This window comes from Acartia tonsa, chromosome 10 (genome assembly GCF_053477335.1).
Source record: "Acartia tonsa isolate MP-2025a chromosome 10, ASM5347733v1, whole genome shotgun sequence".
Taxonomy (NCBI): Eukaryota; Metazoa; Arthropoda; class Copepoda; order Calanoida; family Acartiidae; genus Acartia; species Acartia tonsa.
The window spans coordinates 11,492,247-11,514,169 of record NC_137269.1 but is presented as its reverse complement, the minus strand read 5'-3'; the positions used below and the strand labels follow the sequence as shown (position 1 = coordinate 11,514,169).

Here is a 21,923-nt window from a genome sequence, read left to right as displayed (position 1 = left end):
AGTTTTTGTGCCAACGAATAAGATAATGTGGATATAAAACTTTGGGTACTTGGCGTAATTTACAATCCAATGTCCTAATCCTTTCTGTCAATCAGGCAACCTATTCAATCAAAAACGGTATAACGGTATAGCGGTCCCCTAGCTCACATAATACTAACAAAGTATCATAATGTGTTGTAAACGTCAATAATGTGTCAGGTAGTATTTTTGTTTGGATAATGGAAAGAAAAAGAAGTAGCGGGTTTCGTCGTATTTTCACAGTAATTTAGGTTAAGCTAGCTTAGGTTAAATGTCAATGATTGCTCCCCTGGGTGAGGAGATAGGCCCCCCACAGGGTCAGAGCCCAATGCAGTGGATAGAAATAGAAGAAAAGCTACTGTGAAACTACGACGAAACCAGCTATTCCTTTTTTCTCTTGATCCATTTATTTAAATAACACCAAAAATGTGAAAATTTTTAGGTTAGTCATAGCATTTTAAATTCAATGATAGAAAGATATAAAAATTGACTAACCCGTGTAAGATCTATTTGTTGTCGAGGTCTGATGGCTGTAGCACCTTGTAAAGCACTCGCAGGCGTTACCACAACCCTATAAATACAAATAATAGGTTAAAAATAAGACTCCTAGCGGTGGTAAACGGAACTAAAATATTCAAGCATTGGGAGCCTTGTAAAGCACTCAAATGGGTTACCACACTAAAATAAACAGTATTAATTTGAAAAGAGACCCCCAGAGGAACCAAACGAAACTAAAGTATAAAAGCGTCTCTATGTTAAGTATTTTTCCGTATCGCTTCGAAACCGATTAATGTCCGGTGTGTTAGAACCGGTTCTCAGTCATACTGAAAAATTATGTCTAGCATCGTATTACATCCAGTTTTCTACGAATATAAAAATATACAAATATAAGAGTTAAACCAGTTCTTTTAGCTCCGAGATGCAGAAGGTGGAAAGCTGTTTATTATACAATGCAAGAAATAACTATTATCCCATTGATAAGTGGTAGATAGTTATAATTCTTTCCAAAAAATAAAAATGCGTCAATAGTGTGTTAAATTTAGCCTTTAAGGACGAATTACGTCTTTCTAAATGTGCTTCATGTATGTATCAATTTTGATTGTTTATTTCGTTTGCAAATTTCTTGTTTATTGCAAATTTGTGATGCGCTACTGGCAAATGTCATAATTGTTTATGTATTCTTCACTCTTCATATTTCAGTTAGGTTATAATATTGTATATTTTAAACGTATATTCTCATCCTGATATAAAAGTAACAGGATGTGTGTTTGTCTTTAGCTGAAGATATCGCTTACTACTGCAATACTGATATGTTTCTCCTTTACAGTAAAAGTTCATGGAAATTTATAGTAGGAATCGACCCTGGGAAAACACCCATCGCCCATTAAACATTATTAAAAAAATTTCTTTTTAAAACTAAAATTAAAATTTGTGGGTCTACTTGTCCCCCCCCCCCTCTATCTTCTTCACTCAAGTGCCCTTAGAGGCATCTAAAGGCGCGCTGTAAAACTAAAATTGAAAACAAAGATAGATAGTTAGATGGATAGATAGGAAGCTAGAAAAAGTGACTCTACAGGTTATGACGTCATACGATATAATAGCCAATGAGAGGCCAGTATACACGAATGGTAAATTTTATGCTGGCCTCTCCTTGGTTATTCTATCGTATGACATCATAATCTGTGGAGTCAATTTTTCTAGCTTCATTGATAGATACCTTTGAGAAGTTATTGGTACAGTAGCAATATCTAGGGAGGTTCCAATAAAAACAGGTACATCTATCACCGAGCTTGAATCCCCTTGGATGAAGGCCACTCTGAAAATATGAAAAGTTAGAGCCTCTAGAGTCCTCTAGGGGCGTTACCGCAAGATAAGTGTATTAGACATAATTAAACAGCAAAATGTTATTGTATAAAGTTTGTGCAACTAATCTGCTAAAAAAATTGTATTAGTAAATAGGTTAAATTAATTATCTATAATGTCTCTCTATAAAGTAGGTTAACAAAAAATAGGTCAGATAATACATTTGCTGAAAACATATTTTATACTAGCAGCTGAGTCCCTAGCATATAGGGGCTCTACATTCCAGTGAACTGAAAGGAGCAGAAAATAACTTAAAACTACAAAAACAAGGATGACAACATCCATAAAAGCGAAGCACGGTAGGACAAACGGACATTAACACTTTCATAGTGTCAGAACTGAATAATCAGAATATAAATGTATAAGAATCAAAGCAAAATTGTAAGTAAGTTTGTTGAAAAACTGCTTGATACAGGATAATGTTTATGGACATACTTACATTTTTAGGACTTGATTATAGATCACATAAAAATTTGTTGTTAAAAAAGTAAAAAATCAACATGTTTAAAATGGACGTACGGACATTCTTGTTATGATTATAGAGTTGCTACGCTTTCTAAATAGTACCTAACTATTAGAGGAATCACCATGCAAAGTTTGAAATCGATAGGACCATTCTAACATGCCTAAATTAACGAAAAAAGCTATCCGTTTGTGACGGACGGACTTACGGACGGACGTACGTACGGACGGACGGACCGACCCTAATTATAGAAAAGCTTCGCTTTTAAAAATTAAACTTAGTAAAGGAGGGATAGAGCATATGTGTATGTGTTTTACTTTTGATCAAATGTTGTTATATTGGGAATAGGGTGGCCCCTCAAACATTTGACCCCAACCCGCAGAGGTTGACAAAAAAATACCCCCCTTTCCCCTATTTTCAATTTTTTTTTTTAAAGGAAAGGCGTCTGTGCTCGCTAGGCACTTTGAAGGAAAGCACTAGTTGCATTAAGAAGACAACAACTTTAAAAATAATACTTTTATAAATTTCCCTGTTCTAAATTTAACTTTATCAAACTTTTATTTTTCATCTTTTATATAAAATAAATGTTGAAATTAATAAAGTTTCTCTTAAGAACTATTTCTGTTGGATCAAAGAATTTCAAGATTATTTATTTCTTTAAAGTTATTTGTTTCATAACTGTAAGGTTTTCACAGGGATTTGACAATGGACCATAAATTCATATATATCTCTAATGATGATAAATGGGGTATTCATTCCTAAACAAAAACTGGATAGGAATATCATTCTCATTTAAACAAAAACTCATTTTTTATGCTAAAATGTGGTTTAATTTTGGTTTTTAAATTTCATTTATTTCCCTGATATTATTTTTCTTTCTTTTAGTAATTAATAAAAATTCTAAAATCTTCCAAAAAAAATTTAAAATCTTCTAAAATTGATACCAGGGATATAAATGATCATACCGGGGAAATAAATGAATATTAAATATTTACATCCATTATTTAAGGGGTCGTTTATATGGAAATGAAATTTCCCCTATTGTAATATAAATTTTTGGTTTGAAAGCAACCAATCAGAAATCAATAAAAGTACCCAAAGATATTTGATTTTTAGCCTAGAAAAGAATAACGTGTTTGCAATTGTTACTAGCATAATTTACAGTGAAATGCCCCTTCCCTCCCTGGACTTTCAAGTTCAAGGCTGTTCTTTCATAATTTATCTGTTTGTCTGTCAGTGTAGTAGAAAAAAAAGTTTTCAAGTAGCGCAGCTACAATTATATAGCTTGGTGTGTGATTGACTGTACGTGAGACTTACTTTAAAAGCTGGTTAAGAATGTTTACTAGCATCTATTTTATTTCTTGTTAAATGTATAAAATTAAACAAGTCATCTATACACGAAACTCATAAAATGATATTTATCTTATAACAGAAATTTTTAAACATAAAAAGTTTCTGCAAATCTTCTATACATACTTTTTTGTCCTCTATCGGTCGAATCCTTTGTTATTATATCTCTGGTAAAAACTTACAATCTTAAAAGCAATGAAAAAATTTAAAATCTTAAAATTTGTAGTTATTTGACTATATAACTGACTGTAAAACACTAGACGGACCAACTGAATCTTTTAATTCTAGAGTAGCTGTGCTAAAAATAATTGAGTATAGTCCCTTTCGTGGCAACGCCTCTTAATGAACGTTTATTCGTACTTTCACAGTAGCTTTTCTCCTATTTCTTGCCCCTGCGGGGGGCTCTAACCCTGCGGAGCAATCACCTAACATAAAGTAACCTATCAAAAGCTACTGTGAAAATACGACGAAACGCCCCTTAAGAGGCGTTGCCACGAAAGGGACTATACCTAAATAATTAAATAAAGTTACCTAGACTGAAAGGGATAAGAGACAACTGAAGATTGTTTTCTTGACTGAAAACCTCCCCTGAAAAGTTTGACATTTGAAATTTAAATGATAATTTTTTTATACTAATAGGAATTTAAGACATAGTAAACTAATTCAAAATCTCTCAAAAATCACGTTCTTGCAACCAGCTGCCAAAATTATTACAATAGGATAGTATAGATGTATAACTCAGACAACTAACTGGTTCAAAAGGCGGGGACCTTTTTGTCTGCTAGCAAATAACTGTCTGCTCTTTTGTAGCGACTTGATTGTGTTAATAGTTCCTCCCCTATTTGCTTATATCTAAAGAACCAGTTAAAAGTCGGGACAGGGTCCCCAGCCCTTGAGCATACAGTTATTTAACCCCTGTCCCCTCTATTCTTTTATTTAGCACACTAGGAAACATAGAATTTTATTTATATTGGCGTATGGTAATATAATCAGTTGTCAACAGATATGAATCTAAGATTTTATAGTTATTCTTTTATTTTGTTTCCTATAAAACCAATTGATAAAAACAATTTAGAACCAGTTTCTAACCAGCGGAAATCGATCTAACTCTGATGGTTACCTTGAATCTCTGGAATGGATGCGCGCAGGCCCACTGTTGAGGCGCGCCTTGCGCCGAAGGTGTGCACGGTAATTAGCATCTATAGCCGTGGATTCACTTAGCGATCTGAGTTCAGAGCAAAATTGTAACTTTTGTATTTTTTGTGTCCATCGAGCACTAACCTCTCATAATAATTTTTTTCTTTTTCTAACCTCTGTGGGCACTCTTAAACCTGCTTGGATACCTAGCATTAATTATAGCCTGGCGTAAAGCCCTAACATCCTCCCCTTATTTTCAATTTATCATAAAAATAAGGTGGTTGGGTTTTAGTGCTCAATAGTATTAGATGTTACTTTTTTACTCTAGAATATAGCTTAAATTGATTCAGGTCAGGTTTTAGGCTATATCAAAAGGAACTTAAGTTTATTCTCGTAAGTCTATGACCCCTGTATTAATTCAAAAAAAATTCTCATTTGAGCAAACTTTTTTAATAATTGATTTTGGAAAAATATTCTAATAATTTAACACAAAATTCTTTAAAATCTTTTTAATTTTTTTTTATTTTATTTTTAGACTGATAATAAAATCTCCTTTTTTTTCTTTTTGATTTTTTTTAGAAGCTAAAAATGATTTCTGAAAGGGTAATAAAGAAGTAATCCTACAGCAAAACAAATGAGGCCCATAGAAATTATGGTTCTAAATATAAATTTGAGACACTCATTATGTAACTTACACAATCGATATGACTTACTGACGAACAGACAGACCAGATAACATATGTCTGTAGTAGAATGTTATCACTAGTTAAGAAAATTAATTGGCTCAAAGTTTTATATAAAGGTACCTAATAATTTTTTTGTACTGGACTTTTGGAAAAAAATTATTCTATACAAAGAACAAATTTTGTCCTTGTATATTAATTGTAAGACAATTATAAATTAAAGCAATTTTTATGTATAATGATTAAATAACTTAATGCTAGTTTTACTTAAAAACTTTACAACAATTTCTATTACATATTAATTGGTCAAACTTATTACATAATCCTGTTTCTTTTAATCAAACTAATCCGATTTAGCTTATCTAAGGGAAAAACTTCTTATTAGTACACTTCAAGATATTTTTCTTTTGCGAGCTTTTTATATCATTTTCTCATAATGAATTACAGAGTCTTATAAAAATTTAGAGGTTAACATACTTGATACCAGTGGTTTTGCCCTAGCAACTAAGGAAGGAAGCCCATGAATAAAAGTTAAGAATAAGATAGCTAAGAACCATCCTTAGACTTATGTAAAGCTTTCCTAAAATTAAGAACTCAACCAGTTCATTGGTTACGAGATCCTTAACGAAAAGAAATATTCATATATTAGGATATTGAATTTGAAAAACAGCAAAAAATTAAACTGTAAAAGTTTCCCGATTATTTTTTTACAGTGTTTCTTTTACGTCATATACAATTATGTAGGTCTGTACAAGTGTACTATTTTACATATAGAGGCTTTTTTCAGTAGATATAGATATAATTTAAAAGGAAGAATAATGCAAAATCGTGTAAGTATTAATTTAAAGAAAATTGAAATGATCTTAATTTGTTAATATTGATAGAATTCTTAATTTATTACTAACTTTTCTTCAATTCTAGTGTACCCTCCCTAAGAAAACAAATAAGAAACTTCCCTGTACATTTACAATCAAGTAATTTGGGTTCCATGACAGCAGGAGTCCCAAACGTCGAAGTGACCAAACGCAGGAGTGTTAAAATATCAATTTAAGTAAGTATTTCTATAAGGGTTAGATTAGATTAAGATATGAATCTACATACAAATAAGCCCCCCGCAGGGGTTAGGTATTAAACAACCTAAAATATTGTTTAAAATAGGTTAGGTTTAGAATCCACTCCTGCGTTTGTCCACTCCGACGTTTGGGACTCCTGCGTTTGTCGTAGGAGCGTAACTTGAAGTAAAGGAAAGCTATGAAAGTCCAGAGATTTGGAACTTGGAAGACCTGCATGGTTAGAGCCACGGAAAGGGTTAGACAATAGATATTCAAAAAAAGCAACTCTTTTTCCTTATTATAATTTTTTCAAGCACTAATTATACCTCCTTGCTTACAAAATTAATTAATTTTAGAAGTAACAATTTTCCTAGTTTTAACAACAGAAGGTTCTGGTGCAGCTTCTGGCTGACTTGTCATATGACTGCTACCTCGACAGCTACCCTGGCTGCCTTGGCTGCTAGAACTGCTACAATCTTCTTGTGGCTCTTCTGCTAGTACCTCTGGAATAAAAGAATATTTGTCAGTGAAGCCCCAAGAGACATAAGAGAAGGGGTAGGGGGGTGTGGGAATAAGTCAACCCTCTTCTTCCAAAGAAAAAGTTTTGAAAATTTTTTGTAGATGGTATTCTTCCATGGGAAATTTCTCTTGGGAGGGTGGAGATGCACTTCCTCAAAATAGTTATAAACCTATCCTTATCCTTTTAGATTCTTCATTGTAAAGGAGAACCATAACGGTTCAGCGTTAAGCGAGTCCAAACACACAGTCAAACAAATAGAGACATCCTGATACTTTCATATTAGTATTACTTTCATAATCTGGTAATTAATAACAGTTTGACTTTACAGTAGCATTTGAGTCACAATTTATTTTAGTTTATTTTGTACACAAACGTTTTTACTATTTAAACAAAAAAATTAACGAAACACTATATTGATAAATATAGATTTATAATTTTACATTTAAATATAACAAGAACGTTTAGGTTACATTAAGTATTTCTTTCTGCTAAATCAAATTTAAAGGCTAAAAGCTTTACGTGATACTTTTTTAGATTTTCTTTTTTCAAACTGAAACATATTTGCGACAAAATAGTAATGAATATAATATTCTAATTAAACACTAATATGCCCTTAATAGTAGCTTTGTCAAGCATTAATATGACTTTAAGAGTAGCTTTGCTGCTAGAATCATAATGCAATACTGAAGGAAGGAAATGTTAGGCTGTTTCCCTCATTTTCAATTTGGACTACAAACCAACTTTTTGGAAAAAACACTATTTTTCTTATTTATATTTGGTAGGTAGGGTTTATATAAAGGTTATTAGGTTCAAGACAGGGTCAGTACCCCGCATGTTTTAAGCCCCTCCATATGGGCTAGAAATAAGAATTTTATAATTTGAAGTAAGGATGGGGTGGGTTATGGTTCGGTGATAAAATTAATGTTTAGGTGAAAGCATAAAATTTTATTATATTATCTAATTATTGTAGGTCTGGTCTGACCTTGATTTGGACCAAGAACGATTATGTAAATAGTAGGGAATCAGAAACATTAAATTAAATGTAATCAAACAAAACTAGAGGTAGAAAAGTTATAACAGACAGACAAACAAACAGACAGACAAACAGACAGACAAACAGACAGACAAACAGAAAGACAGACAGACAGACAGACAGACAAACAGACAGACAGACAGACAGACAGACAAACAGACAGACAGACAGACAGACAGACAGACAGACAGACAGACAGACAGACAGACAGACAGACAGACAGACAGACAGACAAACAGACAGACAAACAGACAGACAAGCAGACAGACAAACAGACAAACAGACAGACAAACGGCAAGTTCCCAGTTGAGGAGTGAGATTCTACCCCATCTGAAAAAATAAACCCCCCCACCGCCATCTATCAAATTAACCCCCCCCCCCCCCCCCGGCATCATGAAATTTTTACCCCATCTTATGATTTTGTCCCCATCATGTTAATTTATCCCCATCTTCATATGATATGGGGTATTTTTTTCATGATGGGGGTAATTTCAAGTGCTTATATCTGGAGAACCGTAAGAGATAGAGGCCTAGTTGCTTGACTGTGGTAACTCAGATTTACATAAGGAAGCCATTTATGTACATGGGGGACCAAAATTTGATATGGGGTATTTTTTCATGATGGGTGTAGTTTCAAGTGCTTATATCTACTAACTCTGCAAGGCTACTCAATATTTCCTAATCCCTTCATGAACATAGGGTACCAAAATTTGATGGGGTTTTTTTTTCATGATGGTGGGTAAAAATTGAATATAGGGGCCATTTGTTATGGTGGAGAGGGAATTAGGTTAAGTTAGGTTAGGTAATATTGAGGAGCCCTGCAAGGTTAGGCCCCCCTGGGGGCCCAATCTTGCAGGGCTCCTCAATATTACCTAACCTGTGCAGGAGACCCTAACTCTGCAGGGCTACTCAATCTTAAACTAACCTAACTTAACCTAACCTAACCTAACCAATTTTAAACTAACATGAACCAACTAAACCTAATCTAACCCATTTTAATCTAACCTAACCCATCTTAACCTAACCTAACAAACTTAACCTAACCTAACCCATTTTAACCTAACCTAACCCATCTTAACCTAACCTAACGCATATTAACCTAACCTAACCTAACTTCACCTAACCTAACCTAATTTCAACCCCCAACCCCATCATAAAAAATTGGCCCCTATATTCAATTTTTACCCACCATCATAGAAAAATGACCCCCATACTAATTTATGTACCCCCATGTGCATAAATGGCTTCCTTACTTTAATCTGAGTTACCACAGTCAAGCAACTAGGCCTCTATCTCTTATGGTTCTCCAGATATAAGCACTTGTAAGTACCCCCATCATGAAAAAAATACCCAATATCAAATTTTGGTCACCCATGTGCATAAATGGCTTCCTCATGTAAATCTGAGTTACCACAGTCAAGCAACTAGGCCTCTATCTCTTACGGTTCTCCAGATATAAGCACTTGAAACTACCCCCATCATGAAAAAAATACCCCATATCATATTTTGGTCCCCCATGTGCATAAATGGCTTCCTTATGTAAATCTGAGTTACCACAGTCAAGCAACTAGGCCTCTATCTCTTACAGTTCTCCAGATATAAGCACTTGAAACTACCCCCATCATGAAAAAAATACCCCATATCATATTTTGGTCCCCCATGTGCATAGATGGCTTCCTTATGTAAATCTGTGTTACCACAGTCAAGCAACTAGGCCTCTATCTCTTACGGTTCTCCAGATATAAGCACTTGAAACTACCCCCATCATGAAAAAAATACCCCATATCATATTTTGGTTCCCCATGTGCATAAATAGCTTCCTTATTTAAATCTGAGTTACCACAGTCAAGCAACTAGGCCTCTATCTCTTACGGTTCACCAGATATAAGCACTCAAACCTACCCCATCATGAAAAAAATACCCCATATCAAATTTTGACACCCCATCATGAAAAAAATACCCCATCTCAAATTTTGACACCCCATGTGCATAAATGGCTTTCTTATGTAAATCTGAGTTACCACAGTCAAGCAACTAGGCCTCTATCTCTTACGGTTCTCCAGATATAAGCACTTGAAGCTACCCCATCATGAAAAAATGACCCCATATTAATTTTTGGACCTCCATGTGTGATTTTTGTTCCCCATATTTTATATATGTACTTACCCCATATGTAATATTTTACCCCTATAACTCATAGTTTATTACCACCAAGCTTTGTTTTAAACATTGAAAATTACAGGGACCAAAATTTAAGATGGGGTACAAAATCAAATGATGCCGGGGGGGGGGGGGGTTTATTTTGACAGATGGCGGGGGGGGGGGGTTTATTTTTTCGTATGGGGTAGAATCTCACTCCTCAACTGGGATGGTGCCCAGACAAACAGACAGACAAACAGACAGACTAACAGACAGACAAACAGACAGACAAACAGACAGACAAACAGACAGACAAACAGACAGACAAACAGACAGACAAACAGACAGACAAACAGACAGACAAACAGACAGACAAACAGACAGACAAACAGACAGACAAACAGACAGACAAACAGACAGACAAACAGACAGACAAACAGACAGACAAACAGACAGACAAACAGACAGACAAACAGACAGACAAACAGACAGACAAACAGACAGACAAACAGACAGACAAACAGACAGACAAACAGACAGACAAACAGACAGACAAACAGACAGACAAACAGACAGACAAACAGACAGACAAACAGACAGACAAACAGACAGACTAACAGGCAGACATCCTTCTTCCTTAACATTATTATGATAACTCCTTTACCTTGATAGTGTTCTGTTGCTTTTTGTCTGATCAGCTTTTTCTTAGTTTGTAAGGCGGACATTCCAATCGTTTCTGCGCTGTGACGACGCATTCTAAAATTAATTGATTGTTAGTGTATAGAATGGGGATTTCTGTAACAGTTAGGTACGATTTAGAAATCATAGCAACTCTACAATACAAAAAATAAGTAGTAAAATAATTTAATACGTGTTGATTATTAAAAACTGTTTTAATAGAATTATCTTATTCATCCGGATTTCCTGGGACAACAAGGTACAATATTACAAGTGAAGTATTTCAATAATAAAGTCTATAAAGTGTAAGTACGGTTTTCCTAAACATTTTCCGTTATTTATGCATTTGACAAAAAAAATGTTCTGCTTATTAAGTCCTTACACTCTTTAAGTGTTAATATTCGTTGGTCTTACAGTCTTACTTTAAAGCTTCGCTTTTTTTTATTATTTATATTTTCTTGGAAATGCTTGGGATAATTCTTTTCAGTTCTTTAAATCTTATTTTGTCAATTACATCATTAAAATGTAAATAAAGATTTAAACAAAATATTTGGTTTTACATTCAATAGATGTATATTGTATTTGTCAGGGAGAAAAGGATAATAGCGTTCAAATTAAGCTTTACATTTTTATTACGGCCAATATATCCAAGCTGGTAGATGCAGAATTATTTTACAAGCAATAATTTAGGGGAAGATTGACTTGTTGTCCATTGTTGAAGCCTTGTATGCTTACGAACTTAAGTACTGGATACTAAAAGATTTGAGTAAGAAAGAAAAAACCATAAATTTTTCAATTGTAGAAAAAATAATTTGATTTAGAAAACCCAATTTAAAAACTAAAAAACTAAAAAAAATTTGGGGGGTTACTTTTTTACAGGGTCGGTTTCTCTTAGAAGAGTGTTGACATCCTCGCCCAAAATAGATATAAACCTTCCCAAGACATATGAGAAGCTTCCCTGTAAATGAAAACCATATAAGTTTGAGATCCTTCGGTACAGACTTACAGACATTGATCCTTTTACTTTATTATAAGGATTATATTTAAAATACATTTGCAGGCACAATAGCTCAGTATTTAAAAAAATACTGCTATTCCCTGCATCCATGAGATTGTGAGTTATTTTTGGAAATATATTTATTTATATTCGTAGAGCAGCAGACTCAGCCAAACTTAAATTGACCAAATCTTTTTCTTCTCGCAATTTTGCGAAAAAGGAATAACATAGATAAATGTAGAAGTAGAGCCAGGTGTCAGAGTCGTCCAAGATTTAAAAAAAAAATATTTTACTCCCGAGTAACCATAGTCACCACCCAAAGCTTTGGGGGCAATATTACCCCTCCCCCCCAACCTTTCAAAATCCTAAAAGATTTCCCCATGGTTCAAATGTTAAAATCAGGTAATTTTTGTCGTTTTACAATCAAAATGTGGGTTTTACCCGTCATTTAAAAAAAAAATTAGTTTCTCCACTGCTATTTCAGGTAGATTGCTTGTTTTTTATTCTTATGTCCTTTTCATATTCCTCTCTTTTTTTATGACAACTGAATATTTGCTCTGTATTTCAGTATTTGCTACTTATGGAAGTTGTTATCCTTGTTTATTTTGAATTTTGACTTATTCTTGGAAGTGGAAATATCTTATATACATATGTTTTAAAAGGAAATAATAGGGAGATAAAATGAAATTAGATATCCAGATTTATGATTCTAAGAAACAAATGCTGAACGTACACATATACAGTGTGTTTTTTTTATGAGAACTTTTTTGAAAGCAAATTTTACCCCACTTATAGTTATCAGAATTTAATGATTAATGGCTTATTTTCTTCGTTTTTTATAACCATTTATAGAACATCCAAAAAATATTTCAGTTTTTATTTTAAAAATTCAGTAAAAACTAACAAAATTGGTATAATTTTTTTTGCCTTTTCATTTAAATATTCGTAGAAAATTGTCTTTAATGCGATGCTATACATGATTTTTTCAGTATGGCCAAAAACCGGTTCTAATCCAGCGGATATTAATTAGTTTGGAAAGCCAACTGGAAAAAGAAATATTCCTTCTGACAGGTTATCATACACAATTTACACACAAATATAGACGTTGACAAATTAGAATGTCTCCAAGGGTATTTAGGGATAAGACAATGGTGCATAAATTGATATACATCCCCAAATTTGATATACAAAATTACCCCTTTTGAAGATTAGAATAATTGTTTGAAAAGTTTGTGCACTTTTAGTTTGGAATCAACCAATCAAAATTCATTAAGATTAACCAAAGTTTTTAAGCTAACAAATTGGAGTTATTTATAAAACTATTGGTACCAGTGAAATTTTACAGTCCAATGTCGCCTCCCTACCTCCCTGACAAACATATATGTTGACAAATAAAGATGTCTCATTTGACCTTATTAAGGAAACTAAGCTACTCTGCAAATTACAGAGTAGAATGATGTTACATTTTTATACATCATAATTGAAGCAGCTTATAGTGATTAATAAAAAATGACGTCATACAATACATATTACCAATGATACGCCAGTATTGAACTATGGTAAAATGTATACTGGTCTATCATTGATCATCTGTATGACGTCACTTTTTCTATGCACTATAAGCTGCTTCATCGAATGATCAAACTTAATTTTTGTTGATGGTAAAATACATCTTTAACTAAATTTTAACTAAATTGCAAATATAATTATTTTAAACTGCTCTTTTCTACCTGACTAATCACACAAAAAAGTGTTGAAAAGAAAAAAGGTTGACATAATATTTTTTTTATGTATTCGAACTTGCTCATCCTTGTTAATATAAATACCAAATAACCAAACCAATAACTTGTAGATTCTGGATTCATGGTCTTCCACAAGAATAATTACATCCATAAGTGTAGAAGGTAACTTATTTTATTTAGGTATCTAAAGTGATAAGACAATAGTCGTTAAATTAATTTACATCCCCAAATGGCGAATTAAAAATTTTGTAAATCACAATTGCTGATTCAAACGTTTTAAAAATTAACTTAATTAACCAATCAATCAAAATTCCATAAGACCCCAAATCTTTTAAGCCAACTAATAATAAAACGTTATTGTAAAACTATGGGGAGCAGTTTAATAAACAGTCCAATGTCCCCTACCTACCTGGATTTTATAATAATTCTGTTTTCGTAATAAACAAATAAAAAGTAAAGGTCTTTTTTAAGGGGTATCTCCGCTCGTAAATTTATTGCGCACCGAAGGGCAATAGTACAGGTTAATTTAACTAACCTAATCTTAGTTTTATGTTTGTCGCACTTCTATTTATATATTAGCTTTACATTTATAATTAAAAATCAAAAACACTTCTTCATTAATAGTTTTGTATAAATAAATAAAATACTATTCGCAATAAACTATGTCTATTTATACCACTTGTGGCTAAGCCCCTGTGTAAAAGTCCTTTCATTTTGAATAGAAGTTTAAAAAGAAAAGTTTTATTTTTTTTGGAGGGGGGGGGAGTATTATTTTCAGGGCGATTTCTCTTGGAAGGGTGGAGGTAACCCACATTAAAATAGCCATAAACCTTTACAGGACCGATAAAAAAAACTTCATTGTAAATAAGAACCATATCGTTGGTTGGCAAGATTTAAAGACAGAAACACATCCTGTTACTTAGGTATAGGGATATTTTTTAGCAGCAAGGCATAATTTACAAGTCATGAATTGTTGGTAGGTAAGAACTAACATATACAAATTAGAAATCTTCAAAAAAAAGGAAAATTAAAAGAAAGGGATTTATAAAAAAAACAAGGATGACAACATCCATAAAAGCGAAGCACTGAAACGGTAGGGCAAACGGACATTGACACTTGTATAGTGTCTGAACTGAATAATCAGAATATAAAAGTATCGAAACAGTCGAAGAAAAATTGTAAGTAAATTTGTTGAAAAACTGCTTGATACAGGATAATGTTTATGGACATACTTACATTTTTCGGACTTGATTATAGAGTTGCTTCGCTTATACTATTGTTCTTTGTTGTCCCAGGAATTAATAGACCGAAAATCAGATCAAACGAATAATTAGATCACATAAAATGGACGTACGGACATTCTGGTAATGATTATAGAGTTGCTACGCTTTCTAAATCGTACCTAACTACTACAGGAATCATCATGCAAAGTTTGAAATCGATAGGACAATTCTAACATGCCTAAATTAACGAATAAAAGCTATCTATCTCGGACGGACGGACGTACGGACCGACCCTAATTATAGAAAAGCTTCGCTTTTAAAAAAGACCATTTGACTTTGTTTCACACCTATATCAAGTTTCAAGACCAACACTGAACTAGCGATTTGTTGCTATATGGATATTAATACCTTGTATATGTGTACTAAAAATACATAATAAAAAATTCATCCATTGAGGCTTCCATGAATCCGGTAGCCATCCCCCGTCCCAAATTAAAATGTCTTTCAGTTTAGGTTAGGGAGGGAGGGAAAAAGGTTTGTAAATTACACTGGTACCCAATTTTACTTCAAAAGCTTGGGTACTTTCATTTAATTTTAATTGATTGCTAGTATTGATAGTATTGTCCTTACTTTTCAACCAATAAATTTTAATCTAAAGAAATGCATAGTTAGGACTTCAAGACAAGGGTCATGCAATTAAAGGGTTGGCTTGAAAATGATTTTTTGTTGAAAAATTGCAAAGATGAATGTTTATGTTGTCCTTAGTCAGATAAAAGGAATATGCCATAAACTGTATTGTTTTTATTTTTACTAACTTTTGCTATGAAAACTTATCGAGTAAAAATATAGATAAAAGTATTTTTGGTTGCATCGTAGTACGTTCAAAATCCAGGGAGGGAGGGAGGGGGACATTGGGCTGTTTATTACACTAGTCCCCAAAGTTTTATTTTTAATTTTCCTATTCGTTGATTCACCAACTTTGGGTACTTTTATTGTGTTGTGATTGGCTGGTTCATTAAGTTGAGTGTCCAAATGTTTCAACCACTAAATATAATCTAAAGGGGTATTTTGTATGTTATCATTGTGGATGTATATCAATTTATCGGCCATTATCTTATCTCTTTTAAACCCTATTCAAAAACAGAACCAGGACTGAAATTCCACAATTATATTTAGAATTCAGTAGTATTTTATATTTTAGATACAACCAATCCTTTAATTGCGCGACCTTTGTCTTCAAATCCAAACTATACATGTTTTTTTTTAATTTAGGACCTATTTTGGGCCATAGTATTCCACCTTTCTTATTATTTCACCACTTTTAAATACGCAAAGCATGTTCTATGAAACTTAGAACCCTCATACTGCCTGTTGTTCATAGGGGTTCTTTTGTATCAAAGAACCATCTTAACAATAGCAACTTTTACAGCAGCCATGATTTCAAAATACCAATAACGGATGGGACAATATACCATTATACTAGTACCCAAATAAATCTTATTCATTGGCTTAAAAACTTTGGGTATTTTTATAAAAATTTTATGGGTTGGTTCCAAAATAGAAGAATCCAAACTTTTCAACTAAAATTTTAATCTACGAAGTGGTATTTATTCTATTATTGGGGATGAATATCAATTTATCGTACATTGTCTTATCCCTTAAGATCTCTATAAAATTTCCATGTTAAAAGAAGCACACATGAATTAGAAGTAAATATATATTTTTTTTCTCTATTCTAAGATACATAAACAAATGCACTAAAATTTTATATAACTAAACATTTCACTTAATTTATGCGATTTTAACACGGAGTTTAATTAGAGAAATATTAAAGCAAAAGTTTCAACGTAATCATTTTTTCCCAATATAAACTTAACAGGATGTCTGTGTAAATGTAGCGAAAGATTTTGCAAGCCATTAAACTGATATGGTTATCCTTTGCAGTAAGGCTTCTTATAGGTCCAGGGAAAGTTTTATATTTTTTTTTAACGGAGGGTATCTCCACCCGCCTAAGAAAAAGCGCCACCTTCTAACTTAAATAAAATAAAACAGAAAATTATCTATTTGAAAGAAATATAGTACATTTAAGAGTTTAATTAATTGCTTTATAATCATAAGATTATGAACTTAATTAGCGGTCATAAAAATCAAATCACAAAAGAACTTTTAGAACATGACCAGTTTATACATTATTACTCTGATAACAAACACTTACGCACACACACACCTTCCCAAACACACACACACACACACACACACACCCCTTCCCAAACACACACACACACACACACGCAATATAAACTTAAGGACAAAATTGTTTGTTTGAATAGCCACCCTTCCTCGTAATTTTACAAAAACTAACTGAATAGAAGATTTTTTACTCTTCAATTTTTATCATTTTATGTGGATAAAAATATTCTTAAAAAGCCCCCGATTATTTAGAAGACACAGCCGGAAAGACAGACGGACATACACCATCTAAAGTTTTACTACTAAAAATTTAGTTTCGTTTTAAATAATTAATTTTGACCATGGAAGATAAAACATCTCAGTTAATTTAAATAGTCTAATAAAAAGTTTGTTTACGAAGCAAGGCGACTTAAAATAATTTTTGCTAAAGGTTAATTACATTAGAGGGCCTTCAGGGGGAAACGGGGATTTAAAGGGTTAAGAATAACCAACCTATTAAGATTTAATAAGTACCCAAAGTTTTTGTGTCCTCAAATAAGATAACGTTGCTATAAAACTTTGAGTACCAGTGTATTTTATAGCCAATGTCCCCTCCGCCCTGTGAAAAAAAATAAAAAGCAACTTATGGCCTTTTATCAACATATTAAACTTTCAATGTTGACACAAAATTACTCTTTCTAAGATTAACATTATTTGTTGAAAAGTTTGAACACTGCCTGCTTAAACCAAATAATTTCAATACCCGAAAATATTCAACTTCTCTCCCTCAAATGAAATATTTCTTTGCCAGAAAAAAACGAAAAAGGAATGCATAGATGGATTACTTTCTAATTATGAACTTAATAATAAGTAATAAAATAACAGTATTATTACTTATTCATAGTCAATAAAGATAATGAATATTACTAAATACACGTGGAAAAATAAAAATAAAGTATTATTTATTAATACTGTGTTTCTGTTATTTAATATCTCTGAAAAAGCTAGCTGCTAGAATATAAAAATTAAATTTTTTTCTAATAAAAAAATATATTCCTTTTTGGAATTACTTGATTAGTTAAAAGGGGATATTGAGAATAAAGTTCACTGGCATAAAAATATAATTACTATTTTCAAAGCTTGATTGGTTGGTTCAAGCTAGCAGGGGCCAATTTTAGGGGGGATTTTACGTTGACCTATAATAACACAAAAAACACATAAATACACTACAGAGTAACCGGTCCTTTCACACAAAATGCAGGTAGAGCATTGATAACACCCTTTTATGGAAACCCTGTGGGGCTACAAAGTTTCCAATTTAACCTTACATAAATTGACCTAAAGTAATAAACTAACAAACGAAAAAGTACCCCCCCCCCCTATTTAGAAATAATTTTTAAAAAATTGGTTGGGGAGGGGGGTATCAGGGTTTACAAAGTACTTTGTGGTGAGCACCCAGTCACCTGTATTCAGATGTTATTGAGTAAATATCCTTGTTTTTATATTTATTACATGTTTTCACTTTTACACTACTACACACACCACACATCATTAACACATATATCCAGGGCTCGGCACTACATACACACGCCACATCTTTAACACAAATCTCGGCACTAAACACACACCACATCTTTAATACAGGGCTCGGCACTACACACACCACATAATTAACACATAAACCCAGGGCTCGGCACTACACACACACACCACATCTTTAACACAGGGCTCGGCATTAATAAAACACAAATACCCAGGGCTCGTCACTACACACAGGCACACACATCATTAACACATATACCCACAATAGTTTTGTAAAATCGTATCATAAACACCTAAGATATGTGGAAATCAGTAGAAAAGCTAGAATAAAAGCTGCCTCACCACCATAAAACTGGAAAAATGATGTTATTTAATACCAAGAAAAACTATTTAAACATACACGGAGGTCAAACAAGGACATAAGTTTTGGATTCCATGTTAAATGAAATAAATAAAAGGCGGACTACAAACAAACATTTGTGAGAAAAAAAACACGTCTTTTGATGTTCATTTCTGGTTGGGTTAGGTAAATTAGAGTTAGAAGAGCTTCGTAGGATCTAAAAGTATGTTATTATGTTTTATTATCAATTTATCGTCCATTATCCCATCTCTTCAGAAACTTAATGGCAAAGGTAAAAATAAAGTGTTATTATTATAACATATCACGTATTCCAACCTATTATTTTTAGATGTATAAAAATAAAAATAATGATGTAATTTGAATAATTGTTACTAGTGTACATATAACGTACATAATGTACATTACAGGACAGACCTATGTATCATATTACAAATAATTGTACATTTTAAATTTTATTCGGTGTTTTCCTTAAAGGCGCCTATCGAGCACAGACCAAACCCCCTCCTATTTTAAAAATAAATTGAATACAAAATTTTATGTTTACATATTTTTAGTAATTTTGTTTATGTTCAAATTCACGTTTTACTTTTCTAAGTGTAATTTGAAATTTTACTGAGTGAAAATGTACAAATAATAAACATTTTTTAAATAAATAAAAATCCAAAATAAATTTCCCCAGGCAACAGTATCAATTTCCCATCTTACATCGAAAAAAATCAACAAAAATATTTGATTCGTATCTTTAAAATTGAATGAGTCTATTAGAATATAAAATGATTTGTGTTGGTATCAAAGGTCTTTGTTAAATCAAAGGAACGATTTTTAGGGAAAACATCTGTCTTTGAATTCAAAATACTGAATGTTTTTGAAATTCAATATAATTAAAACTTTTCCAAAAGTAGAAAAAGGAACAAGCACTTGATTTTTACACGTTTCAATAATTTTAAAATTGTTTAAAAGTACCTGGATATTTTCTTAAACTCCTTTTCTATGTTGATTTACATTTGACAAAATATAATTCTATGCTTTCAAATGTAAAATTTATAAACAAATCACTGAAAAAAGTCTTTCAGATTTGAGTGTGCTCTCTGAGTCGAATTAGAATATTAACTGATGAAAATATTATCTTCTCCGTTCATAGCCTCTCGCAAAAAATGAGAAAAATAAGCGTGAGTGTGTGTGTGTATGTATGTGGTGCGTAAAAAAGGAGAGACACAGAGCAATTTTGGAGGGGACCTTCAGCGTATTTATTTTTTTTCGACAAGGGGGATGGGGGAGGGGGGCTAATAAATTAGGGATGAAAATATATGAGAGTGGAAAGAATTTTCTTGGTCTATGTGAATCTTTATGGTATATATGTATACCCCAATAACCATGAGACCATGATCAAAATTATTACTTTATAACCAACAAACTTCTATCTTTGAAAACAAAAATAACAGGATGTTTTCGAACACAGTAAAAGTGTCTGACTGATTATGACGTAACAAAAAAAATTAGCCAATGAGAGGCCTTTATTGACCAATGGTAAAATTTATAGTGGCCTCTCATTGGCTAATTTTTTTTGTTACGTCATAATCAGTCAGACACTTTCACTGTGTTCGATGTTTTCATGTCTATGTGTGTTGCCATTGATCTTATTGACCTCCTTTACAGTAAATCCTTTCAGGGAAGGTTTATAGCTGTTTTGGATGACGCAACTTCTACCTTTTTAAGAGAAATCGCACCTAGAAAAAAATAATCTCTCACTTAAATTTTGCTTTTTGTTTGAGCATATCATTTTTTATTTATAAAAAAAAAGTGTTTTTATTGATAAAAAATTGCGAAAATAAAATCTAAAATCTAATCATCTAATTAAAGAACAAAATTTATTTATAGAAAAGCAAATTTTATGATTCTATTGTTTATGTTCAGTAATTACTAGACTTTCCAGATCTTAGCGTTAACAAGGACAATAATGGCCAAATACATTTAAATATTGGTCCAGATGTAAGTCTAGCTCTCTAGCCTCTGTGTTGTTATTGTATCAACATAAAACAATAATTATCGTGTCATTTTAAGAGTAGCTTTCATGTTTATATTTAAAGTTATTACTTGCCTAATGTTATTGAAATAATGAAAATAGACTTTACAAAATTATGTCGTTAATATGTTAGCAATATATACCACTTTTAATACTAACAAGGATGAAAACACCAATAAGTAGCGAAGCAATATTGCGGGGGGACAAACGGACAAAGGAGTTTTAGAGCAATTAATTACCCTTAAAAATTACGAAAATTTAGCATGAAATATTTTTCGGCCTTTATGGTCATGACCGACAGACCGACGGACAAAGAAAATATACAGAGTGCCCCATTGTTGTTGAGAATCTTCACATAAATTTCAGCCAATATATTCACATTTGCCCCTCACTTTCAGTGAGACGTACAAAAAGACAGACAGACATTTCGCATTATAGCCATTATAAAACATAATGACTAGTAGCAACATGCGTATACAGTATACAGTGTATAGAGTCCAATTAAAAATGAAGTCATACCATACAAATGATCAATGATAGGCCAGTATACAATTTACCATTGGTCCATTACAAAGCATACTGGCCTATCATTAGTCATTTGTAATGTATGAAGTAATTTGTATTGAACATTATACGCTGTTTCCAACATGCGCATATATAAGAGGAAATTACCGTAGGACATATCTACAAACATGCAAGACATTTACAGAAGCATCGCTGGATCAATTATTAATTAAATTATTCTTGGATACTCCTAACAAAGCGTAATTATAAAATGCATTGTTTGTAAAAGTGTTAAAAATAGAATAATTTCGTGAAACAGATTCTATTATTGATTATGATAATTTTCTACTTTTTAATCTTTTTTTTCTTTCTTACATAGATTTTATCAAAAATTTATGCGTACACTATTATGAAATAGCCAAACGG

The 21,923-nt window shown here is 32.4% G+C and overlaps 1 protein-coding gene across 1 annotated transcript in view; it reads right to left on the bottom strand.

The window, feature by feature from the left end:
- Nucleotides 1-20,074, bottom strand: part of LOC145330520 (uncharacterized) — a 36,412-nt gene extending 16,338 nt beyond the window's left edge. Inside the window, exons 1-7 of the mRNA XM_080175148.1 lie at nucleotides 19,934-20,074; nucleotides 10,923-11,014; nucleotides 6,939-7,069; nucleotides 4,815-4,921; nucleotides 4,226-4,282; nucleotides 1,736-1,834; nucleotides 514-589 (exon numbers count right to left, since the gene is read on the bottom strand). Coding sequence (XP_080031274.1) covers nucleotides 514-589; nucleotides 1,736-1,834; nucleotides 4,226-4,282; nucleotides 4,815-4,921; nucleotides 6,939-7,069; nucleotides 10,923-11,013 — 561 coding nt within the window. The 5' untranslated portion in view covers nucleotide 11,014; nucleotides 19,934-20,074. The remainder of the gene's footprint in view (nucleotides 1-513; nucleotides 590-1,735; nucleotides 1,835-4,225; nucleotides 4,283-4,814; nucleotides 4,922-6,938; nucleotides 7,070-10,922; nucleotides 11,015-19,933) is intronic.
- Nucleotides 20,075-21,923: the final 1,849 nt, after the last annotated feature.